This window comes from Pipra filicauda, unplaced genomic scaffold, assembly GCF_003945595.2.
Source record: "Pipra filicauda isolate LSUMZ 115617 unplaced genomic scaffold, ASM394559v2 scaffold2_size9829703_pilon, whole genome shotgun sequence".
In the NCBI taxonomy this organism is placed as follows: domain Eukaryota; kingdom Metazoa; phylum Chordata; class Aves; order Passeriformes; family Pipridae; genus Pipra; species Pipra filicauda.
Genome location: NW_024104421.1, coordinates 2,315,638 through 2,342,721, shown reverse-complemented (window position 1 = coordinate 2,342,721; position 27,084 = coordinate 2,315,638). Strand labels below are relative to the sequence as shown.

Below are 27,084 nucleotides of genomic sequence, written 5' to 3'. Positions count from 1 at the left end.
CAGTAAATGTGCATCATGGTAACAGAGAAAATTCCCAATTTCATTAACAGGAAAAATGCTTTATCACCTGAGCCCAAACGAGAAGCACTGGGGTCCCACTGCAGGTAGAGAGGAGGCCCACATGGCAAGGGTGACTGAGTTAAACACTTTTGGCTATGCTTAAAAGCAAACTCTACCAAAACCAGGAGACACACATTATTTCTGCACAGCTCAAAAACATCTGCATAAACAATGTTTGCTTTATACAAGAACAGCGTGAGAAGGACTCACATATCTGTACTTCTGCATGTGCACAAATAATTGGACCTTCTATTTCTTACTGCTATTACTCCTTCTTCTACCTCTCTTCTGAAATGTACTTGGACTCATATCTCAGCCACAAATCAGCCTAAGAGGCTGCTGACCTCCTGGCCCTACAGGGAACACAGTACTGACAGATCTTCCAATACTATTTATGACACAATCCCCATTTTTAACACATTGACTCACAATATCATCAGTTCGGACTCGTAGCGAACCAAGGCATTCTTCTCCTGCACTAGCTTGAACCACTCCTGCATCAGCTTGGGGTCATCCTTCTTACCCATGCCTGCCAAAAAAGAAACCTGTTAAGTTTTCAGATGATGCCCTGCAATCCTGACAAGCCCAAACCGCAAAAAACAACGATGGGGCAAAATGTGCAAAGAAAGCCGAGCAAGATGCTGCCAGAGCACTCCCAAGCCGGGTCCATTCAGTTTGCCTAGAGCACACAGTAGAGTGGAAGTCACCTCCAAAAGGATTCTCTTCTCTTTGGAGCCTAATTTTTTTTTTTCCCTTCCTGATTTTCTTGCGATTGCTTGTTTCTTCCTCACTCTTACTGTAGAAACCCCTAAGCATTTAATTTTTCCTTTCATCAGAAGAGTTTTATAGACCTTCAGGCCAGCTACTTAAATGTATGCTCATCAGAAAAGGATTCAACTGCCGCTCCATGTGTTTGACCTTTATTTTCTTCAATTGCATGTCCTCAATCTTTTCTTTTACTAGCCAAAAGTAACACCTTTTTTTTTTTATTTAAATGGCTAAATAAATCTTTTCTGACTCCTCCTCCTAGCCACATGTATCTATTTATCTTGAAGATCCCCACTGCACAGTGAACACAGAAACTAAGTCTACTGTATTGCACATCAGCACTGGAAAGAAAAAGAACCCCCAGACACATTTGCTAACATCAAAGCAGAATAAAGATACCTTGGGCCTTGGCCACCTAATACAGAATTCTTAGCTGGAATTTCTTTTATTTTAAACCCAACTGCTAAACTTACTCAATAATCCATTGATGAATCTTGTATCTGTCAGGAGTCATGTGGAATAAATGCAGAACGCTGTTCCCAAAGCCTTCTGTTGATATTTATCAAACACAAGAGCTTACAAGCTCTTGGTCTGGGCCACTTATTCCACGTTGAACTGCCTGCAGATGAATTCTGTGGCTCAGATCAGACCCCGTCAAGGACAGTAACAATGCTCCTGCCTGGGTAGAAGTGGATGCAGAAGACCTCAAATCAAGCTCAACAGCACTTGCAGTTTGCTGTATGCTATCAGCTTGCATTGTATGTAACCAAGGCATCCCAAAATAACTAACATCCCTGCCTATATTTGTTATTATGGATACATACTCTCTACATCAAGAACAAAAGCTCTCAAACAGTCCATTCGATGCTAAAATAGTCAAGCAGCAATCTTACTATGCAAACTCCGTGAGACACTTCACCGACACCGCATTAATGGCTGGTTAATTCAGACCCACGCCCTGCCTCATCCTCAGCGTGTCACAGAAGTGCTGCCCTGGAGCTACACAAGGGAGAGCCTACAACTCCTAGAAATCTTCGGCTTAGGCTGAGAATACCTGCCTTTCACTTGTCATAGCAGCCCCTTGGGCGATACCAGACCCGGTTGCACCACCTTAAGACTTTATACGAGTGTGTTGCTCAGTTCCAAGCATTCCTTTCTGAGCATCTCTGCACAATATGCCCACGTGGCGACAGGAGAGGGAGACTGTACATGCAGATGTCCAGTGCTGTGGCGCCATGAAAACACTGGGAAGTCTCCCCTTCCTTTCTGATGCCAGGATGTGTAGAAAACAAATGCCTCTAAGAAAAAGCCGAAAACACAACGCTACTGACCTATGAAATACGTAAGTATTTTTAAACAGCCAATGAGCAGAGGAATAATGGGAGGATTGGAAAGGGAGCACTGACAACTGATGTGAAGGGAGCACCATGGAAAGCAGATAAGTGGTTAGCAAAATTACACCATGAACACACATAAACAACCCCTTCCCCATGCCTTGGCAATGGAAACTCTACAGTAAACTCCTTTTGGGACAGTTAAAGAATGCACTCAGCAAGGCAGATGAGGGAAAACTGGTCTAACTTAAGGTCTGTTGGTTTTTAAAGTTCAAGGATGTTTTTGAACCAGTCCTTATAAAGACACAGTATTCCTTTAATCCCTACATGGTAATTAAAGGGCCATATTTAAGGAAACAGATTTTCTTCCCTTACCCCACCTTCCAAACATCTTTCAGGAGGAATAGAGAAATTGAAGCCAGCAAATGAAAACAGAAACTTTTGAGTGTGACATTATTGGCCCCACGGCTGCTGCCCAGGGCCCCTCCCAGTCGCTACACCTTCTCTAGCACAGCTGGGACTCGCAAAAGGGATACTGTACCTTTAGTAACTTGCCACAGGCTCAGAGAAGCTGGTTATCGGGTTGCTACAGAGAAGGTCGGTTTGGAGGATACAGCAAGAAAAGGGCTGGGGACGGGGCTGGGGGGCCTTGTGGTCACTATCTGACTAGTGCTGCTATGACAACCCAGCTGTGGTCAAGGAGGACGGGGAGCGTGAGGTTACGTTACCTTCATGGGCACAGCAAGGGCAGAAGGAGAGAGGTCTACGACGTGGTGTCCCGGCATTGGGCTCAACTTCAATAGGACCAAACGAGGAAGAGGAAGAGGCAGGAGAGGAAGAGGAAGTTGGAAGTGGAACGGAAGAGGAGGAAAGGGGTGAAATAAAAGACAAGCAAAGGACAAAAAGCATAAGAGTGAGAAAGAAAGGAAACACAAGAAGAAAAGAAAAGAAAAAAATACAAGAAATGGAGAAGCAGAAACAAGGGATACAGTCTACAGATGAATAATGTCCCTAATAAGCACAGATAACACATGAGAGGTAGACTGAGGTACTGGTGAACTCTTACTGAGCTGTACAAATACCAGGCAGGAGGTTACTGTTAGTGCATTTTTCCTAATGTACATTTTTCAATTGCATGGTCTTTAACCAAAAAGTTTGTGACCCAGATCTCAGGACTACCAAAGATGAATATTCAACTCCTGCTGATAACATCAAATTTCAAGCAGGGTTACAGTAAGTCTCGCCTGCATATGTAAGACACCAGCTGTAAGCAGCCACCCTACCTTAAAGCCTTATCAGGACCATGCTCTTATCACCGTGGCAGCATCCACTGATGGTAAAAGTGTCCTCTATAATGGAATATAATGTCTTCAGACAGGGAACATCACAGGGAGAATCCGATTACCGTGGAACCAGCCTGCCAGGATCTGCTGTGTCAAGTATGGTGAGTACACATGTACTCAACTGGGTTGTTGTGCTTAGAGAGGAAAAGGCTTTTTCATGGATAAAAATGTGATTTGCATCAGGATCTGCAGGGGCAGTGACCAACTGAGGGCTTTGCAGAGTTAAAACAGTAAATTTAAAGCTCTCCCTTGACGTTCTCATTTCATACAGCATTTTAAAGCTTACAAGTCCTGTTAGTATAGGTGACTTACTGAATCTTTGGCATCTTTTCTGTCAGACATCGAAGGACAAACACTTCTCATCTCTCAAAAGGTTCAGCTGCTTTAACACCAAGAATTTGCTTTTCAGCTGTACTTAACGTTACAGAGATAAACAGTAGGAAATAACCAACATCACTAATAGTTACAGGAGGACATGCACCAGGGAGGTGATGAGCCTGAAACACCAGAGGAGCAGAATGGAACACTTACTGCTCTCAGGGCACAACCGCATTTATAAAGAGGAGGCATTTCTGTGTTGGGAAAAGGCATAAACTCCACAACAATAATATGGTAAGAACAACGCTTTTTTTTTTTTTTTGGAAAAGTCAGCAGGGTTTGATGTATGTGGTTCAGAGAAAGCTTTATAGAACTAGAATACTCGTGGACTGGGAAGGCTTTAGAAGGGACCATCACAGAACTAGACCAGCACATGGAGGACACACTGGAGCAAGAGGGAGAGCACACCGGCTTCAAAGCCTGTGACTGAGCTGCGTGGCTTCCTCAGACAGGAAGAAACCTCTGTACTGGGAGCAAGAAGGGGTGACATTAGGAGAGGTGCCACAGTTGGCCATAGGACAGTTACAAATAAAGCATCGTACCAACGTTAGGTGACAGTACCAGAACCTTAGTCATAGTTGTTCTGAACTTTCGAACTTCCTCATTTGAAATGAAAAAAATACTAAGGTTGTTTTTTTTTCCTACAATTGCCATTTCACAGATCGGGTTATAAAAGCAATAACAAACAAGAAAAACTCCAAACCACAAAGGTACTGTGAAGAATAAGCTTCCACACAAAGCAGAGCATTTAGTGCACGATACTTACTAATAATTTTTTATTTCACACCCTATCTTATTCAACACTAATTCTTCCATATAAGCTTTAATACTCTAACTTGCTCTAACCACTGTTTGGGGGCGGGGGCAGGACATTGGTATTTAACTGTATGGAAATATCCACTTCAATTTTTCAAGGTTTGAGATTTCATTCAGAATTGGGGGGTGATAAATATCAAACCATGGACATACAGACTTGGTGAGGAACTCCCAATTTTTCATATTTGATCTGAAAAAAGAAATACCCAGTATGTGAAAATGTCCTTCATCTCACTGTGAAATGGCCACAAAACTACCAGTATTAGTCATCAGTGCACAAATGATCTGATACTAGGAAAGGATACCATCTTTGATCTCCAGTAAAAAGACACAGGAGTTACACAGCAGCTGACTAATACGGAGCTCACACCCCAACTATATTTTCTACCTTTGCTCTTAGTTATACTCTCACTCTTGTCTAAGGAAAATTTGTCCTTGGATCAAGTTGCAAAGTCCATGGTATCTACAATAGTCCTGCTACTAGAAATGTTGACATTGTTTTTCAGTAAGATAACAAACTTGTACAATTAAGAGCCTTTCCATCTACTTCAGATGTAAATTACAGTTGCATCAGTGAATCTATGATCATTACAATTGCTTTGGGAAAAAATTCTGTCCAAAGCAGGATGATTAGCAAGGCTTTAAGGAGTTTCCTTATGTACTGGAGGTCCTTAACAGCAAAAAAAGAGGAAAGTACAACCTGAAAACTTAACTCCCAATGGTTCTCTAAAGCTGTGAAAATTATTATGTCCTAAAAAGTGCCATAATCTGAAGCTGCAAGCATTATAAAACATATCATGCAGCAGAATTTTAAATATATTTTTAGAAACAACTCTTAAGGTGATAGTCATGAAAACTGCCTCCCCAGCCTTGCTAATAAAGAGTATCAACACATGGTATGCACTCTGAGCAGACTGAAATAGAAACTTTTAAATTATAAGAGAATAACTATTTCATTGTACAGCCTGAAATGGAGAAAGCTTTTTCACTGACAACAACCAGACTTTGTCACATTTCCCTTTCCCTTCAGATAAACACTTTCAAGAAAAGGCCTCTTAACTGTTTCAGAAACAAAGAACTTGGGGGGGGAAAAAATCAACTGATAAATGGAAAAAGTGTTCCCTGGACCAGCTGATTATTTTAGACAGTGAATGTATCATCAGATCATTCACATTCCTGTCAAGGCTAATTTAAGAAAATACAACTTCACAGCACTAGTTCTCACTGTGTATGCTCAAGGACAGTCGTGGGAAAAGGCCGAACTCCTTGTCTGGTACTTTCAAGAAGGAGAACTATGCAATGTTCTGTTTTGCAATATGGTGTTAAAAACTGTCTCATCTACCTTGCCCTTATCACACGTCTGATTACATTATGGAAACCTTTACATGGCTTCTTATTTCTCCCAAAGCCATTATGAATCCTGCAGTAAATAGTATTATTATTGTGTTGTTTAGAGAACAGAAATCACCACCTCATGGTCCCATTAAATTAAAAACAGTATCATCACTGCAAGACAATCTTTTGGGACATGAAGTCGGGGCCAGATAGGAAAACCCCTTTTGTCATGCAAATTAAAAAACCCCCAACAAACCCAACCCCCCTTCTGTTTAAGTCTCCTTCCCCACCAAAAATAGCCAGGTCTGGCAACACAGGTCTTCACCCACAGCATGGAAGAGTGCTGTTGGCAGCAGCAACAGCTGCTGAAGGAGTTCTTTCGGAAAGAGCTGAAGGGCAAGAGAGGAACCATTTCTGTGACCATTTCATTCTTTGGTTCCCCCCGTGCTGTCAGCAGGAGTCTAAGGTGTGGCTGTCGCTTCCAGACAGAAAATCACCATTTTTTTCACCAGAGAGGCAAATCTGTCAACAGATGTGTTAATCACAGGTTGTTCCTTTCCAATGCCACAGGCCAACTTTCCTAACTGTGTGTAAAGCCTTGGAAGCAGAGCTCAGCAGCCCGAGCTGCTGTCAAGCAGAGGCACGAAACGGAGGCAGAAGCTGCAGCTCATTAAGGAAAGGACTGTACCCCAGCTCCTGAGCACACTGGCTTGCAGATCAGACACATCCCATCAATAAAGTGACTGGAATTATCTTGTCTCTGTGAAAAGGAGCCTTTCCCAGATCTTTCTGGGAAGTCTTGTCTGCAGCCAGAACAAGAATGATCCTCTTTTTCATAGTACTCTTGAAAGGCTGCAGACTTTGCTACAGTGGTGGAAACCAACACCTAGGCCAAGAGCAAACACCATAGCTCCAAAGCCTCTTCAAAACAAGAGCCAGAAATTATATAACCACTATGAAAATATACCTTCCTTTTCACTGTACACTGTTCTTTGTTACACAAGCTACACTGGACCGTTGTCTTCTTTTCTAATTTTCAATTACCTATTGTTTAAAGAGCAATACTTCAGACTAGTTTTGTCCTTTTCTGCTGTAGCTATGTAACACTTCTTCACAATCAGTGGTCAAATGACCAATCAGGATGAACAAAGCACAGGAGAAAGTTTGGGGTGGCAGACCCCATTATCCCCAAGCTACAGCTCACGGGATCCCCTTCTTGTGTCTTGTGGTAGGAGAGCTGTGATGATTTCTGAGAAGTGGTGAGCCACTGGAAGCCAAAATTACTTGAACAGATATACCACAGACCACATGGGATCACATCCTTTGCAAGCTTTGCATCCAAAGACTTTGCATTCTATATTGCTGACTAATCAGGGCGGTTTGGAAAGCAGCAACACCGGACAGGAAATCCAGCTCTGAGGCTAATCTCAGTTCCACTTGACCTCACAATCTAAGAACACAACACTTTCCTATTCTATTAACAATTTCCAACCCTCATTTATCAGGCATACTGAGAGCTCTAATTTTAAATCAGTGTTTAAAATATGGATCAGTCCAAAAGAGGTCAGTAAGCCAAACTGCACTGATCACACAAAATATCCTCTTTCCCACCCTTAAAAAAATCAGGTATGATCAGAAACCCAAGTACTGAAAAACAAAGCATTCCATCCTTACTATTTCGTGAAGTTATTCAACAGCAGTGTTGTAAAAGAGCAAGGATACAGAAAGCCATCTCTTGGAAAACAGCATCCACACCACTGCGGGTTGAAGGCAAGGATTCTGACAAACATCCCATAAGCACACCACCTAGTGTGTCTGACTAACAGTTTACTAAATCTGTCAAACCCAATATCCTCTAAAGCACAATCACTGGAAGAAACCCAGGGAAAACTCACAGACCACCGAACTGTCATGCAAACTGAACCACTTTTATTTATCCAGCAGAAGGGGGCAGGGGGGAAGGCAGGAAAGGGAAGGGAAAGAAAACTGGGGAAAGCAATAGTTGGAGCAGAACACATACACCCATGACTGCACAGAAGTCTTCTGCTTCTACTAGACCTCGAGGCACTTCAAAACATGGTCAGAATTAGCACAGTCCTGCACTGACCCTGTCTCCCAAGGCTGTTAGTTTTTGTGTGCAGAAAGAAGCAGGTAAATGGGAATTGCCCTACAAGTACGGGTACTTAACAAGTTCTGCTTATCAAGTGCTCTTTCCTGCTCAAAATTTACAGGAAAGAAAACATGTTACTGATCCACTTCAGTGTCAAAAACAGCTGCAGACTGCAAAAGCAATGTTTATCTTACACCTGCACTCCCCTTGCAGGAGAGCTGTGTTTGTCAATCACAAGAAATAGGACTGTTCCCACTCGAATATATCAGACTCCAACCCTGCAGTTCGACCTGAAGGACTTAAAAGGATGTAGTCAGCTTAAATATTTTAAATAAGTTAATAAAAAGTGAAGCTATTGTCGTGTGTGCTTTAAACAAAGTACAAAGATTTTAAAAAAAACAAACAATTGTACTTTCTCCCTCGTGTTTACCTGATGTTCATAAGGCTCTTGTGAATAAGGGAGAATGTATTTCTGAAATCAACACTATCAAACATACCAGCTCTCTTCCCTACATCCTTCTTGTCTCTCTTGGCATACCCCAGCCAGGAACAAAGCAAGATGAGAGTGTGTGGCTGTTTCCTCAACGATTCCCTGCTGGGTGCAAGGAAAAGGAAGCCGCTCATTTGGACTCAGAGGGAAGAACGGAGGTACTTTCCATAGGCAGACAAAGAGCAAACTGGGACGAGGAGCCAGTGGGTTAGGAGGAACTGAGGCTGGGACTAAGGAAGCAAGGTGACTAAGAATCCAAACTACTAATGAAGAACAGAAAAAGGGAGAGGGGAAAAGGGGTAAAGAGTTAAGGGAGAAGGCAGATTTGAGAAGATACGACCTACAATTTTCCAGACAAATAATGCTGGGCAGAAGAGGGAGCAGAGCCCAAACATTTTGGGAGAAGGCCAAAGGCAGGGATTTAGGCTGTGGAGACTGTGTCAGTGGGAAGACCAGAGGAGAAGTAGCTAGTGGGGAGGAACAGGAGGTCTGAAAGGTAGAATGCTAGGATTTCTTTGTCAAGAAGGTGGGATTAAAATTAAATGCCTGAGAAAGAGAAACTGGGACTGAGAATTAAAACGGAAGTGGGGAAAGGAGCTCTGGATAAAAAAAGACAGGATTAGGACAAGGACTGTCTAGAAATAGAGTGTAAAGGGACAAAGAGTGTATATCCACCAGACCACTGCATCCTTCCACTATCTGGCTCAGAATCCATGTTTTCAAGTCTCACCATTCCACAGCTGCCAACAAACATCTGTGAAATCCACTGAAATCCACTGTGTCCCATTTCTTCTCCATAAGGATCTACACAGAGGATGACAACCTAGTGTTGCTACCAGTTATTCCATAAGGGCATGAGACAAGAGTTCTCTATGGTAGACCTAAAAGCTACAAGTCTCTTGATATATCAATATAATACAAAGTCTTAATTTCAGTTGACTTTGCAACCTTTGTAGTGTTCTTTTAACATAACCACACACACAATATACACACGGGAATAATTACTCAGAATTGAAATGTGACCATCTGTAGCATGAAATGAAACATCTGCATCACAGCAACGGTACACAACATTTTAGAACAGGAAGAGAGGATTATGGCAACTGAGCAGAGCAAAGGGGGTAGTTAAGATAGCAATCTGTAATCCTGCAAACTGGAACTTGACCAGGATGTCAGCAGTTACCACTCCCTTGCAGAAGTTTGTTGCGCAATCTGTAACGACTACATGAAAACGCAACTCTCATCAGCGTAAAGAAAATCCAGAATAAACTAATGCCCTGATCATTAAAGAATTACTACCACTTTACAGATAACTTTTCAAAGTACTTTGCAATTTTTCTTATCGTTCTACTGACAGGGTGACTCCAGAGTCATGCCTAAGCCTCAGAGACACAGGTTGCCAGTAGAGTAGTTAACCGTGCAGCCATCCCAGCTGCCCACACAGCCACATCGTGCTCCAGAGGCAGCATCCTGCACAGGCATGTTAATTCTGAAGCTGAGCTCTAAATCTGCCACTAAATAGTGACAAGCATCATCAGAGCAATGTGTGCCTTCTGGCAAAAGTGTTCTAGCAGCCCCAAAAGCAAATATAAAGCAAACTACAGAGGCGACAAAATAATACTATAAAGCCACATACTCCAGGCTATTCGGGCTCGTTGCATTTAAAGGGATACTGCCCAATAAAGTTTTTTTAAAATTTGTCTTGAAAAAGTATTTTTGAGATGAGCAGAAATTTGATGTCGTTTTAAGATGTATCAACTATTTAAACCCCCCCCCCAATGAATATTGTCTGACTGTCAGAAGCCCAAGTGACTGAGTCATCACACAACTCAAACCAGCCTGTTAAAAAATGACCACTCTGAGGTGACTCAGAGAAATGGAAAAGGCAAACACGCAAAAAAGATTAACATTTCCAATTAAGAATTTCTGCAACACAACAATTCTTTTAAGTGACAGTGTCCCTTTAAGTAAAGATTATTTTACTTGTCTTAAAGCCACTATTAGTGATTTTGATGGGATCGCTGTCTCTAAAGAGGCATTAGGAGGAGAGGCAGGAGGCAGGAGAGGTGTAGTGGAGATAGCATTAAACAGGGACAAGGGTCTGTTAAGTGTAATTCAGCATCACCCTTTTACAGCTCCTACTCTACACACATATGAGTATGGGCCAGCCCTGATGGATAAAACCAGCAAGAGGGTTTCAAAGTCTCTCTGCAGGAGATACCCCAGGAAAGAACGCCAGAGGGGCTGAACAGTGAATGAAGCACAGGGCTAGCAAAGGACTATCACATCAAAATTAGCACAGGGGAGCTGGGCAACCAATTAGGTCTACTAAGGAGAAAAGTCTCCCACTTTGAAATTTGAACTTGGGTGGATATTCTTAACTGGGATGTTTTTCAGTAAAAGTCTGTTGTGCCAGGACAATTGAGTCATTCCCAACAGACAGGTACAGGTAGATACTACACGGGACAGCCTCCCTGGAGGAGGAGGAAAAAAAGACAGCTAAAAGCCTGGGCAAGATTATGTTTGAAGGATCAAATGCAGAACACAATGAGCCAGGGGAAGACTTCCAGTGATGTGTCTTGGATCAGGCCTAGAGCACGTGGATCTCTCACTCTGCGGAGCTGGTCTGTAATGCACTCCCTCAAAAAACCCTACAGTTTAGATCAAGCAACTTTATACCCTGAAAGGCAAATGAGACCCTCAGATAACATGGCAACTGAGCAGACTTTGTTTTCTCATGGATCTGCTGACAGACAGATGTGTTCACTTCGTAAGAAAAGATTTAGGGTGATTAAACTAGCAGGGAAATTTTAATTTTCAAGATGGGCAAATGCTAAACAAATGCTGTTTGCAACCCAACAGTTATCAACCTACCAAGGGATTCAGGAAGTAACATTCATTAAAGAAATGCAGAACCATGGCAAAGAGTGATGATTCTTAAGTGAAAAAAAGAGCTAAACACTGTAACATGTTTTTGGCACTAAATGGAATACTAAAACAATAACATAGCAAGAAGCTTATTAGCTGTGTAATGATGCAAACTGGACTGACTGGAAACTAACAGCAGATTCCAGCAAAAATGACTGGAATTCTTAATAGTAGATTCTTTCCTAACCTTACATTAAGACAAAACAAAAAAGAAGACATATCTGTCATCTACAAGTGTTTTCAAAGTCCCTTGAGGGAGCATTTTGGTTTTGTTAGATTGACAACACTCTGGCTTTTTTCAGAAGAAACAAACAAGTCTCAAAAGGGCAAGAGGGAGGAGGCAATGGCATGACTAATCCCTGACACTGCTGTTTGCTCTTGGGAGCAGGTCAGTTCCGCAGTCCCCTTCACGTGAAAATATTTTCCTAAAGAGAATTTCAGTGGTAGAGTTGGACTTTGCAAAGTAGAAGCAAAAAACCAGAATGACCTTCCACTGCTAGCAGGGAAGGTGGGTAGAGTGAAAACAGTAAGCAAATTTTGAAATAACCAGCACTGTGGAAAATAGAAGAGGGAGCCTTACACATGGTTTGTGGAGCATGCCAGGATCTCCTCTTCCTGAGCTGGAAAAGGGGTTCTGCTATAATCAGTCATGTGCAAGGGCTATTTCTTCTTGTTTGTGAGCCAAGGATGGGAGAAGTAGGTGAAGGGAAGGGTGGGGAGGAGTGTCAGCAGGGTTAGTGTCAGCAGGAGGTTCAGCCATACATACCACCCAGATGCAAGTCGATGAGGTCACTGTAATAAGACTCTCCCCAATAGTCTACAACAAGGAATTGGTGAAGACAGAGTTATTGAATCAGATACCCACCCTAGCCCCACACAATCAAAGCAATACATGAGAAAAAAGACATAGAAACAAAAAAAAGGCAAACAAGAGAAAGGCAGCTATAGACGTGGGCACACACACATATATATATATATAAAAACTATAGGTCTCTCTTTCTCTGTATATATACATATATGTACACACAGACACAAATATACCACAAACATATATATTGGGAAGATGAGGAGAAAATTTCCAGCAGGCAGGCAAGGACTTCCAAGGGGGAAAACCAAGAAGTCTACACAGAGACACTTCACCTATTTCCCTCTGCACCAGTACCTGTCACTGAGGTCTCTCCTGTTCTCGCTGAGAAAAGCAGAGTTAATCTTGTTGGTTTCATGCTGAGCAATATGTCAGAAGGAGATAGTGTAAATTCTTAGGTCAGCTGCAGGAAAGGTGTAAGGATTGATTTCTTGGAGGCGAGTGAGTGAGGATGTGTGTACGGGACACGGGTGGAAGGCACTGACTGAGCGCCGACACAAACGGCAAACGCGCCGGTGCAGGAAGATGGGATTGTGTGTTCCTGCTGATGCAGTCCCTGTGCCAAGGGAAGAACTGCACAGCAGTGTGGAGGACAGAGATGTGTATTTCCACAGCTCCTAGAGACAGGTGCATGAGTCCAGGGCTGTGGAACATTTTGTTGGGAAAAGACAGATGGGAGTACTGAGAGCAATATTTCTCACTGCATACGATTCGCTTGATGTAAAGAGGTGGCTCTTAAATTTTTCAGTATTGATCTGACAGTAGGAGACGTTTTCCAAGCTCTTAAAAATGACTATCAAGGTTTATGCTAAAGGGAGAAAAAGAAAGGTTCCAGAAATTTCTGATTTGACATATTTTTAAGTTAATAATTGAAAAAAATAAAAATCCACACAGGAATTCAAAGTCATTACCATGTCCAAACAGGCGAATGCACTATAATACGAAGCACTTTTGTGTTAGTAACATTACTTTACATTAATTAGCTCAAGGTGTCTCTTGGGACACCACAGAAAACTGGGAAAATTCTTCACTGAGATCCTGCTTTACCTTTGCAGTGAAATATCATGATGCAGGAGGAAGGGAGGGGTGGGGTAGGAAAAAAAGGGATAACAAAAGCTTAGACCACCTGAATATGACAAACTTGCCACCTGAAATAGAGCTTACATTGTCACTCAAAATAGAGCTTACATTCCAAATCATTCATTCTTGCTACGAAGGCAACTATCAAAGGCTGAGATTTTCAAAGATAATCACAGAGAACACATTAAGGCAATTAAATAATTATAGGGTGTGAGATCATTTCCAGAATCAGAAACTAAATGCTCAATTGAGCATCCAGTTTTTAAAAGAATAGAAGACCAACTGTGCCTTGCCTGAGGCTGAGCTAATTTAAAACAGGAAAAGACAATGAGGTAGCCAGAAGGTGCAATTATTTTGTCAAAAATTAAAGTTGATGGTGACCTCCAAAATGTTTCTGAGTTTGATTAGTTGAGGAGGAAGTCTCATCCTATAAATATTCCAACTTGACAACTATTAGAAAATGGGTGAAATTCCTGGAAAGAATACTGAGCTGTCAGTACCTATTCCCTAAACTAATTGTAACCTCTCAGGACAGCAGGGCATAGCCGAGAAGAATTTATTGACAGTCTGCTCAGCATAAGTCACTTGACAATAACATATTAAGGATGACGGAAAATTGATGGAAAATAGAAGCAAAATTATTCCAAGTAAAGACATTTTTACTTAAGAGTTTGTTTTCTTCCCAGTCTGACTGAAAAATACTTTTTTATAAAAATGGAAAGTGGTCCAGATCTGAGGTAAGTTAACAGAAGACCTCTACAGGAGAAAAATTTGAAATTCTTTGCAGACAGGAAAGATGACTAAAAGTCAACATACTAAAAGATGATAAGAGAATGAGTTCAGATGGTCTTCTCTATCTTCTTCTATAATACAAAAATAAAAGAATCATTACAAGTTACAGAATTCTGTTCCTTCTGTCAGAATTTTAAAGTAGTGGGAAACCACTGCTATCTAAAACTCCATATTTAAATGCTTGTCAGTGAGTGACTCGTTCTTTCCCTACAGAGCCCAGTATGTTCTCCTAGAACCAATTAATACTGGTTGCTGTGTATGGAAGAGTCATTACTTCAATCCTGCACTGCAACACCACTTTATACACTGTCTTTCCCTTTTCAAACTTCTGTTTTCATGGTTTCATTATGGGAGGGACTGATCAGAGACAAGGCCATGACTCCACATCTTTACACGATGGTTCTGGCTGAATGTTAGGTCAGTGACTTGCACAGTGCAGATAACAAGAAAATTATATTACTCTCTTGAATAATTAATGGATATTGGAGGCAGAAATTTACTGTATTTAGGAAATGTGATGCCATAGACCTTTTGTTATTCTACTGCAAACATATGTAAAATGTCTGGAAAAAGGAGGCTCTCTACAACTACCTGAAAGGATGTTGTAGACAGGTGGGGGTTGATCTCTTATCCCAAGTAACAAGCAAGAGAACAAGAGGAAATGGCCTCAAGTTGTGCCAGGGGAAGTTTAGATGGGACAGCAGGGAAAATTTCCTCATGGAAAGGGTTGTAAAGCACTAGAAGAGGCTGCTCAGGGAAGTGGTTGAGTCACCATCCCTGGAGGTATTTAAAAGATGTGTGGATGTGGCACTTGGGGACCTGGTTCAGTGGTGGGCTTGGCAGTGCTGGGTTAATGGTTGGACTCCTAATCTTAGAGGTCTTTTCCAACCTAAATGATTCTATGGCCATGCAAGAGTAGCTAAAGAGGTGAAGCATGAAATTATTCATAATGTGTTTCAGGCAACACAGGTTAGAACATGCCATGTTTTTCCCCCAACAGAATGTGTTCCCTGTTAATCACCTGAAAAAAGTGAAAGAATTGAGGATGGGGAATTCTTTATGTCAGAGCTAAGCTTCTGTAAACATAATGTAGGACCTGTTGGCAGAAACATGTTGCAAGAGCAAAGCACGCCCTAGAGAATTCCTGAAGAAAAGAGATTTCAATTTTGCAAAACATGACCTACAATTTCACAATTCTGCTTGAAAATTCACAAATACACAAGCTCATCTAAAACTGCTTCCATTTAGGAGAGCTGAGAGCGAGAAGTTAGTTAGACAAAGGTTTAATTCTGCAGCCTCCCATACAAAATACTAATTCTTACTTTTGGTCATATTCTGCCCTCTCTGAACATTTTTTAGTCATTCTGTCATTTTGCAATGAGAGAGCACTCTACCACGAATAATGTTTTCTCAGCTACTAAGATCTGTGACTTGTGCTGGCATGCCTGACATGAAAGATGGACTTCCAGGTGAAAAGAAGAAAAATGGAAAGAACCATTAGATATAATGGAGGTGGGTTTAGTAAGGGCAGTGACTGGCAGGCCAGAGAACAGAGTAGGGCTACACAGGAACACACAGCATAAGGAAGGAGGCACCACCGCAAAGACAGAATATTTGCACAAGGCTATTTTTCTGAACCCACAAATGAAAAAGACATTCTGATCATAAAACCATTGAAGTCCTCAAGACTGTTCTTCACACTATTTGCTTTGGTGACCACTCAGTCCTGCTGCTTTGGCACACCCTTATGGAGCATCAGACATACCTAATTCTGTCCGAGTAGTAACTGATGGGAAGTCCCAACAGACTTTCTCTCTGGTGAACCTTCACTGCTTAATCACATTCCATCTTCACAGACATAGAGGTGGCTCTTCAATCCAAGCAACAAGCAAACATTTTCCAAACACCTGTTCCACTACTGCCATTTCTGAACTCTGACTCTTGTAGTCAGGTACATAATCCTGGGCCTGTCAGGTGTACACACACTGCATTTGCCTGTTGGATATTTGACTCCTTGCAATTGAGGATTTTTTTTTCCAAATCATTATACTACTATCAGCATTATCTGAACCAGGTACTCCTCCACTCATATGCTTGCCAGATCAGATGATACTCATTCAATTTAATTTCAAGTACACATAATCTTTCTTGAACAGCTTGACATGGATACCTTTCAGTACACGTGTGCATTTCTGCTCTGCACAACTTTGTCAGAAGTAGCCAGTGTGCTGGGCTGTGCAGTGAGGAAGATGTTCTGTGATGGTCCCTTGTAAGGACACTGCCTTGATAATCCAACAAAATAGAGAAAGCACACACAGTTTCACAATTATTTCCTTAACATACAAACAAGGTTCTCTTACTGTGACAACTTTGTGTGAATGGCAGGTAGGAAACCCCTGCAATTTTCTAGCTGTAGTACCCAGTAATATGCAGAAACAGTCAGACAGCCATTATTAGTAGCTGGAGCATTACCTCCTAAGCCTCAGGCAAAGGTAAGTGAACTAAGTCTCTGCCAATAGGGAAGTTCCAGAATTAGAAGAAACACAGGAAAAACAAGGCCTCAGAAAGATAGCAGAAAAAGGAGAATGGATTCACATTGGACTCTATCTCTAGGCTATAAAGGTCCATTTGTCTCTAAAATCCAAACAGCTATGGACTACTGCACAAGCACTTGATAAGAAAACATGAAAAACAAACCAAGCTGGGATGGATACCTGCTTCTCCTCGAAGGGCCTTCTCCACAGCAACTCCCCTCTCCTCAAGTTGCCTCTGCTTCTCTTCCACTTGTTCAAGCTGTCGCTGGATAATCTGTTCAGAGAAGAATGGAGCAGAACTTCACCAAAAGCAATTCTGCTATATCTGCAGCACACATCCAGCACTGAGTGACTTCAGTCAAATTTGCCTTCCCAGAAACAAGTATTTGTATTCAACAATACACTGCTTCAAAAGCATCACAAATCCTCCCCACTCCATTGCACCTGATCCCTTAAATTTTAAAACACCTTGATATTCACTTATTTGCTACAACTCCTATCACCTTCATAAACACTGAACTGAAAGGTGATTCTATTCAGTCAGCTGAGCCCCTAACTTGAGATTTTAACAAATCCCATCACTTACAGATGATGTCGATAGTTTTCTAGCAGATTCTGTGGTAATTAAATGTTAATTTGGTAACACTTCATCCACCAGCATAATCCAGCAAAGCAATGATAGGTGCAGCTCCATCAGGTATTATCTGAGTATCACTGTTCCATTCAGTGCATGATGCTTCACTCATCTCCAGATAAAGAGGTGTTTTGGGCATTATTTTTCTAAATGTAAAATCATCATGATAGGTTTCGTGCCACTGCTCAGTGGCATGATACCAAATTTGAAAGAGGGAGCAGGAGCAGGGACACTCATCCAGAAACAGAGGAAAGTTCTGTCTCTGGCTTCTCTTCTGACACACTCAGAGGAATGTCAGGATCATGGTGCTCTCACACAGAGAGGACAAGAGGACTGTGACTGTGAGACGCTACCTGAGCTCTGTGTAACCTCTTTAGCTCCTCTTGCTTGGCTTGTCTACGGGCAGCTTTCTGCACCCGCCGGGTCAGCTTGGCGTTCAGCTCCTCTTCTGTGTAGGCCCTCTGAAGGAAGGAAAAACAGGAGCACATCTTATTCACATGTTCAGAGGTACGGGGGCAGGGGTGACCATTTTCTCTTCCAAAAATCTCAGAAGGGAGGTGTTCTGTCTTTGCCATGGCTGTGTCAAAAGTCAAGCTTCGGTAGGCAAAGGTGTTCACAGTGCAGTGAGCAATAATTTCAGGATCAAATCAGGAGTGAAGAAGCATATAAGCCAACTGCAAAGCTGTGCTTTTATATAACATCCCACCCCAGCCTTCCACTACGACATGAAACCTCTCTCCAAAGATAAAATCAATTTTTATTCTATTTCTCAATATTTAGCCAAAATGGATTCAGTTAAATCAATGAGTACTGTGTAGAGGGGTCATTTTGATTTTGTTCTAAATGAAGGTAAATGCTTGTCTACATGAACAGTTACAGCAGTGTAAGTGAAGAAATTATTATCGACTAGTGTAGCTGTATTGGAATTCCCTTCTCCCTATTATGTTCTGGAGCAAGAACTTCCATAGTTGGAATTTATACTGGTAATGACACCCTCTGTAAATTTGTGCAGCTTTTCAGTGATTCAAGAAGGCAAAAAGACATTTGAAAGCAAATTGACATTCCGGTGTGAGATGGGAAATCAAGAACAACCCCACAAAACTTGCTGGTATACAAGATAGGAAACAACCCTTAAACTAAAATTAGAATGTGACACCGCCAGAAGCCATTCAAAAGGAGAAAAGCTATTTTTGTAAAAATAGAAAGGTTTTCCTCCTTTTCTTTTCTGTCAGTGAAACTAGTTTAAAAATAAGTCTTTTTAACATTACTGAAATTGGGTTTAGTATCTTTTCAGATAGACTAGTTGGATGTGTTGTAGTCTAGGAGGGCTTACAGAGTTTCATTGAGTTTTAAGAGCGTCAAAAAAAAATTCACAACTGCATTAAGCGAACTACAGTGAAGAAAAGGACTGTTTTCTCATGTATATGTATGTAGGCTTTAAGGGACTGCTGTAAACAGATGTATTCCACTTCTGGAAAGAGATCTCCTCCATGGACTGTCAACTTTAGGAACAGAATGTTAAGTCAGACCACCCTGAAATTTGCTTTATCTGGTTATTGTACTGCTACAATGGTCAGTCTACCTCTGGTTTATTGTTCTTAGTGAATAGAATTCAAGGTAGGATCACAGCTCAATTAAAAATCCCTCAGGTAGGTCGTTGGAAAGCACCACTGTTAAAGCTTCAAGAAGCCAACACTTTACTCTTCCTTTCTTTTAAAACACGAAATCCACAATGATACCCAAATCAGAAGGTAAAATGACAGAGGGTGTGACTTTCCTACTCCATGTAACACTGTTGTGACTGTGAAGACAGGACAGTAAGAATTTCAGAATGCAGCAACTTCTGCCTTGATTTTAGCTTGATACAGAGTTTCACTCAGATTGAGTGAACTCAGCAATTTTGAAGGATGCTGATTAAAGTGTGATGATTCACTTGAACTTACATTCTAAATATTCAAAAAAAAAAAAAAGAATATGCAAACGTATTTAACTGCCTTGAGAACCAATTTGCCCTGAAGCTCACAGATCATCCACATCACTGTACAGTGGTGCACTGATAAACACATGCATTCTGACCAGACAGACATTTTGGAGCTTAATGCATTTTTGGTAGACAACTTCTACAGAGAATTTGCTGCCCATGTCTGCCACCATCTCAGGCATGCACAGTCAATGTCGGTGGTGTTAGTGCACATGTGGTGGGGAGCTATGGATCCAATGGGTTAATACAGGGACATGCAATGCAACAATGGCCAACTAGTGGGAATGGAGACACTACCTTTGACGAGTATGATCTCTTGAATGCCAAGGCGTGTGGTACATAGATCGACTTTAAAGGGGGAATGGTAAAGGAAAAAAAAAAAACAAACGTACAAAAATGAAGCAAAATCAGTTCAACATTGAAAACAGATGCACAGTAATAAAACAAAGTGGTTTTTCAATGAAACAAATTTATGCAAATGCTGAATGTGACCCAGACTGACGAAGCACAATGGAACTTCTGCCCACAAAATCAAGTTTCTAGCACTCTCCTGAAAGCAACTAGTTTTGGCAGCCTCTTTAAAGATACAGTCAACCTGGAAATACCTTTTTCTAGAGAATTATTTGGTCTTTATCTACCTGCAGTTTTAATGTTCACTGAGCAAGTATAGGCACAAAATTTTGGCTTAGGATTTAAAATAATGACTTATGCTTGGTCTGAACTGGCTCAGCCAAACGTGTATTACTCTGTCACACAATTCTCCATTTAAAATTTGATTTACAGTCTCTCCTAGGAGTTGTGTTTATTCCATGGTTTTAAATTATCTCTATTTCATAGAAAATACAATTTGCATTTAACTAACATATTAAATCTTCCTCATTGCTTTGTGAGCTAAGAAACTGCAGATGGACTCAGAGTGCATTATGTGTCCTGCAGTAATGGAATCTCCTTGTCTAAAAGGAGGGCCTCCAAAGATCCTGAGGAGCTAAAATTGAGGGAAAAGGAAGGGGAAAAGGAAGAGGAAAAGGAAGGGGAAAAGGAAGGGGAAAAGGAAGGGGAAAAGGAAGGGGAAAAGGAAGGGGAAAAGGAAGGGGAAAAGGAAGGGGAAAAGGAAGGGGAAAAGGAAGGGGAAAAGGAAGGGGAAAAGGAAGGGGAAAAGGAAGGGGAAAAGGAAGGGGAAATCACTACTTTCTGCACCCAAATATAAGGCAAGTAAAGTTCTTAGCATTTAGAAGAGAGGTGACTTTCCCTTCATGCCATGAAGTACAGAAGGCATTGTGCCACTCGGGGTGAACAGGCAGCATTTTGCACTTTCACATTGAATTAACTAAAACCAATCACAAATGAAAAGCCAGAGAACAACACCAGCACGTTTGCAAACTCCAGTAAAAAGCAAGCTACCTGTGGCAGTAAAACACACGTCTGACCACAACACCACAACTGTATGGGAACAATGACAAACACAGTGACACACACCTACAAACACGAGACCCAGAGGGCATTTACATTAGGAATTCTTTGCAAGATGCTTCTCTTGAAAGCCACTACATTGAACAACACTGAATTAATTCACTTCTGATCACAAAGAACAGGCTAAACAGAGCAGGCTGTCTGGGAAGCAAAGGTCACTACAATTATCAAAAAAGCAGCACAAACAGAATTCCAGTTCAGAGGAGGGGGTTCACATAAAAGTTATGTAGCACACACAGTAAAGTCAGTTCTTACCCATAATAAGTAACATGCAGTTTGTGACTTAAAAAATATCACCCTTTCCCCAAATCAGTACAAACCCAGCTTTGTCAGTCTCGAAGTTTGGTTACATTTCTTTTGACAGCAAGGCATTCCAGTGTTTGCACATATGTTCTACATCCTTGGATAGGATGCAATGAAACCAGGCAAGGGGAGTTCTCAGATCTGTACCCTCTAGATAAATGCATTCTCAAAACTGTTCTTCAGAAAACAGGCAGATGCTGAGCAAACAAATTCCTAACGTAACTTCAGCAACAGCAAATGAGAGAGAAGGAGGCACCACCACCGTACCCTTGGCAGAGCTTGCAAGACAATTCTGGTATTAGGAATCAGGGCATCTGCCACTGTCACTTATCATCCTCTCCAGTGCTTAGTGATATTTTTTCTGCAAAAGTCATTTGAAATCGAAGTAGCTCAGCGTAGATAAAAAAAGTGACCATTAAGGTACATCAAAGTCTGAAAACAAGGCTGGACCTTACTGCAGCCTTGGCTCCTTCCAAAGGAGCTCACAAGACAGAGCAGTGACTCCGTAACTCTTATCTGAACCCCAGGTATTGGGTATCTGTCCTCTGCTGGTCCCAGGTACCTCGTTCTTCTGCATCTCTGGGAAAATGCAGAATTTCTCATGAAACGCCTTGAGGGCATGCAAGGAGGAATGGAAGGGGGAGAGAAAAAAGGGAATAAAATAAAAACAAAATAATCTTCCTCTCAGAAGAGATCTAGACCAACTAGGGAAAAAGATTAAAAGAGAGATAAGTAAATACAGAAAATTCCTATTTAGTTCATCAATTCCTTCCACCAGCTTTAAATTCATTAGTTATTCTATTTCATTTTACTACATATACATAAGAAGCATTTCATATGACACTTTAATTTGCAGTATTTCCACACCTTTGCCATCTGAGCCAAGTATCAACTAGAGCCTGGCATCTGAGACTGATTTGTGCACACTGGAGGACAGGTTTGAGACAGGAAGGCACAGAGTACTGTGTCTGTGACATTACCCTCTCAGATGCTCTCTTCTTCTTGAGCTTTTCTAACATGTGTGCCAGGCACCACCAGGGAGGGACTGTGGGAACACAGCTTTCACTCTTCAGTATCAGAAAAGCTTTAGTGTTTGATGGGGCCAATAAAATCTCTACTTATTCCTCCAAACCTTGTCAATTCTGTCTAGCGGAGCTTAGAGGTTCTCAGGAATGAAAGCAGGGCTCTTCATTACTATGATCAAGCAGTTCCTTAAATTTTTCCCCTGTTTTTGCATTAATAGTGCCATTCTAAAATTGAATTAAATAGTTTAAAAGCAACTAACTTCGGAACTTTGCTCTCATCATTTATTTTCCACATATAAGTATGTGCAAATAAACCAAATCCTTATACTAGATCCTTAGGCCGGTGAGGAGGGTGTACAGAAAGCTCACTACCCTGGACTTCAGGAGAGCAGACTTAGGCTTCTTCAGGGATATGCTTAGTAGAGTGCCATGGGATAAAGCCCTGGAGGGAGGAAGGGGCCCAAGAAAAGTGGTTAATATTCAAGGATCACCTCCTCCAAGCTCAGGAGCAATGCATCCCAACAAAAAGGAAGTCAAGCAAAAATGCTGGGAGGTCTGCATGGATGAACAAGGAGCTTCTGGACAAATTCTAGAAACAAAAAGGAAGTGTACAGAGAGTGGAAGCAAGGAAAGGTAGCCTGGGAGGAATATAGAGAAATTCTCCAAGCAGCCAGGGATCAGGTTAGGAGAGCTAAGGCCCTGACAGAATTAAATCTGGCAAGGGACATCAAAGGCAATAGGAAAGCTTCTACAGGTACATCAGGGATAAAAGGGAAAACATGGGCCCTCTCTGGAAGGAAACTGAAGATCTGGTTATCCAAGATATGGAAAAGGTTGAAGTAATCAATAGCTTTTTTGCCTTGATCTTCACCAGCAAGTGCTCCAGCCACACCATCCCAGTTACAGAAGGGAAAGGCATGGATTGGGAGAATGAAAAAATGCCCGAGGCAGGAGAAGGTCAGGTCTGAGACCACCTAAGGAACCTGAAGGTACACAAGTCCATGGGACCATGGGTTCTGAAGGACCTGGCAGAGGAAGAGCCTAAGCCACTATCCATCATATTTGAGAAGCTGTGGCAGTCTGGTGAAGTTCCCACTGACTGGAAAAAGGGAAACATAATCCCCATTTTTAAAAAGGGGAAAAAGAAACACCTGGGGTACTACAGCCCAGTCAGTCACCTCTCAGTGCCCAGCAAGATCCTCCTGGAAACTATGCTAAGGCACATGGGAAAAAAGGAGGTGATTGAGGACTGTTGCTTCACTAATGGCAAATTGTGCCTGACCAATGTGGTGGCCCTCTGTGGTGGGCTGAGAATGGATTGAGAGCAGCCCTGAGGAGGACTTGGGGGTGCTGGTCACAACATGATCCAGCACCATGCACCTGCAGCCCAGAAAGCCAACAGTATCCTGGGTTGCATCAAGAGAGCCGTGACCAGCAAGTTGACAGAGGTGATTCTGACCCTCTACTCTGCCCTCACAAGACCCCAGCTTGAGTACTCCATCCTGCTCTGGGTCCTCTGGGCCACTATCCTAAAATCAGACTCTCAGAAAAAGTGAGAACTATCTCATCATTATGTTTTTGCAGTAATATTACAGTCAGGGAAATTTACTCTTCTGACAGTAAATCTGTTTTCTCTAGATTGTGGAGATGTTCACAACAGGGACAAAATTCACTCTTCTGACTGTAATATTCATTGTAAAGTAATGCCACAGTGAGACAATGGATCCTTCATATGATAACAGGGGAGAGTAGCTTGCAATTGTGAAACCAAGTGAAACCAACTTATTTTAGGCAGAACAGTCAGCCAGCTTACAGGAAAAGTCTGGGAGAAACAGTAAAAACAACAACATTAATCATCCAAGTTTCTGATGTGATTCTCTGAGTCTGTGATATGCAGGACACGAGATGCATTTCCCATCTACCTACCTCTCGTTTGGATTTCTGGGAGGAGCGTTCCAGAACATCATCACTGGACAGGTCAGAGTCCTCTGAGAAACTCAGGTGTTGACGGAGCTGTAAATCTGAGAAGCCGGGAATAAAAAGGGAAGTTAAAGGAGAGGTAACTACCCTTTCTGTAAACATTCTAGAACTCAGTTTTAAGTTGTTTGACTGAGCATCAAAAATACTTAATCCTTTCATGTCAGTCTCAGTTGTTTCACCTGGGATTCAGTGACCAGAGCAGCACCACTCCACAAAATGATCAGCATCTCTGAGCTTTGACCTAGAAGAGCATCACTTTCCTCAAATGTTGTTAGAAATAATGATCATGATTCTCCCTTTGTACTGTATTAATGCTCTTAGATACAGCACTTGGATGACAGCAGCCAGCACTATTTTGAGTCTTTGTCCAAGGCCAGAGGAATGTTTTCAATCACATTTATGGCTAACTTATTTACTGTATCCCACATTGCCATTAAACATCTCTGCCTGCAACTGGTGGGCATGTGACAGATTTACATGAGGCTGCAAAATCCCAACTTCATAGATCAGACAATTGCCAGATCACTGAGAACACAGGAATAACTGCATCTCTGCAGTCTTCAGCTTCCATGGTGCCAGGTAGAAAGAGAGAGAGAGAGAGAGAGAGAGAGAGAGAGAGAGAGAGGATGGACCACTCAAGAAAAGATGAGGATCAGAATTAAAACAGGGAAGAAATGTCACAAATTCCAACTAATAGTGCTTATTTCTCAAATCCATTTAAGGCAGAAAACAGATTTGCTTTGTCCATGTTGAGAGTGAAACTTTTAGTTAAGGATCCATTTTTTCCAGTGGATATCAACTAATTCTGTCAATATGCAAACATACAAGTCTAGTCCCCAGCACTTACCTGAATCTGCCCATCTGACACTGGGGAGCAGCATTATCAGCACAGTAGCTGAATGACAAAGCAAGCCAAACCTACTTTCAAGGATACCAAGGAGTAGGAAAACTACATGGTGCAGAGGCACATATCTGTTATACCTGCAGCTGTAATCAATGGAGATGCTTTGCGCTTGCCAGAATCCACAGTGGCACTACTTGAGGGAGTACTCGGGCAGGATTTGTCATCGGTCTTTTTCTTCTTGTCTTTCTTATACCCAGAGAAAACAGACTTCCATAACGACCTGGGCTTTGTTGCTTCCTCTGTCCCACCACTAGATTTGTCGGAAAGCCTGCTATCATTCTTGGATTTCTTCTCCTTTTTGTTCTTACGAGGGGAGAAAAGAGAACTTCTTTTCTTACTCTTCCCACTGGAGCCTTCTGAAGAGCTGACAGACCCTTCAGGTCCAGCCATATCAGCAGGAGGAGTGGAGAACTTCTCACTAGCAGAATTATGCTTTCGTGTGGATCCCTCTGCTAATTTCAAGGCCAAATGCTTTGGAGACTCATAAAACAGTTCTTTGGTCTTCAAGGGCATCGAAGATGCCTTTCGCGCCCTTGTGGCCGCAGTAGCAGCAGCTGCAGCCATCTCCATATCTTTCATCTTGCACAACTGCTTAGCCATGGCATCACGTAGTGCCTGGCTCTTGACAGACTTCTCTCTGGCTCTCATTCTTTCTTCAGCAAGCTCCTTGGCCTCCACAGAAATCTCAGGGAACAGTCTCTTCTTTTGATTAACCCCTCCTTCCACTGAGGGTGGACCACCATTTTCTTTGACCAAGGGCAAAACAAGTGGTTTCTCTGGCCTTGGCCTACTGGTAGGAGGGGTAAAGAACTTCTCGTGAAGGCTTGAGTCCTCTGTCCTGTCATCATATGTGTCTTCTACATCATCAGCAAACGGAATCTCGTCCACACTTTCTGCAAAAGACTTGCGCACGTCTTCTCTCTTGGCCGGGGTTGTCTCCTTGGCAGCAGGGGCTGGCTCCTGGTGTCGGAGAACAGGAGGTGTTGACGCTGGTGTTGGAGGTGACCTGGCTTCAACCTCGTTCTGCCAGAGCGCCTGGTATCTCTTTCTGCGCAAAGTGGCTGGTTCCTCATCCTGAGGAGGTGGTGGAGGCGGACTCGATGGGGGAGTGAGCATGGTAGAGTCAGAGGTGTTGAAGCTCTGGCTCGCCATAGTTCTCATGTTGGATGAGCTCTCCTGAAGGCCAAGTCCAGAACTGCTGGATACATCTCCCCGTACTTCACCGGAAATCTTTAGCTCTTTTTCTGATGGAGACTTTGGAGTGAGCAGAGAAATCTGCTCATTTTCTAACCTGGACAGTCCCTGCCTTCTTGGGGCAGGTTGGGGTTTCACAGGATGGATCCTTTCATCCCCTGAAATATTCTTGCTATTAAAACTCTTCAGAGGAGTTGTCTCAAGAGCAGACACAGTGAAGTTCGTCTCTGGGCGTTTGTTTCTCTCTACTGGGGTGAGCCCTAAGCTCCTCCGGATTTCAGCACTCTTCATCCAGAACTCTTCCACAAGGCTACTCCGTTTCAGGGCTTCTTCTGCAGTAGTAGGGCTCCCCAGTTTTTCCACCTCACCATCCTGGCCCCTAAGGGCCAGCTTGGCTAAAGGAGTAGATGTTAAGGCTGGGACAGGTTGGAAACATACTGGAGGCTCCACTGGGGATGGAATGGATGTTTCAGCAGAAGGCAAAGGCTGGGAACAGATAGGCATTTGAGTAGATTTTGGGGATGAAGCCAATGTTGGTGCTGCTGGCTGAGACTCTGCTAGTGACGTAGGTGCAATGGCTTCTGGTGATGCAACCGGCTGGGATAACACTGGAGATAGTGGCACCAAAGGGCTCTTAACTCTCCTTTCTTTGGGAATTTCATCCTTTGGTCCTTCCTCAAGAACGAAAGGCTCAGGAAAAAAGCGTGCCTCTGGGGATTTTATTGCACGGCGTACTTCAGCCAGGGGATCTCGTACATCC

At 42.3% G+C, this 27,084-nt stretch overlaps 1 protein-coding gene across 15 annotated transcripts in view; it reads right to left on the bottom strand.

Moving 5' to 3' along the window:
* Positions 1-27,084, bottom strand: part of MICAL3 (microtubule associated monooxygenase, calponin and LIM domain containing 3) — a 167,394-nt gene that overhangs the window by 5,579 nt on the left and 134,731 nt on the right. For 10 of the 15 annotated variants that reach the window (XM_039383181.1, XM_039383170.1, XM_039383169.1 and 7 more), the window contains 7 exons: positions 25,208-27,083; positions 24,173-24,267; positions 19,746-19,796; positions 17,821-17,928; positions 17,014-17,107; positions 2,891-2,956; positions 490-589 (listed from right to left, as the gene is read on the bottom strand). In XM_039383181.1, the coding sequence (XP_039239115.1) occupies positions 490-589; positions 2,891-2,956; positions 17,014-17,107; positions 17,821-17,928; positions 19,746-19,796; positions 24,173-24,267; positions 25,208-27,083 (2,390 nt within the window). Of the gene's footprint in view, positions 1-489; positions 590-2,890; positions 2,957-12,328; positions 12,380-17,013; positions 17,108-17,820; positions 17,929-19,745; positions 19,797-24,172; positions 24,268-25,207; position 27,084 lie in introns of all 15 variants that reach the window. The other 5 variants (XM_039383171.1, XM_039383177.1, XM_039383173.1 and 2 more) reach the window with 3 other exon arrangements.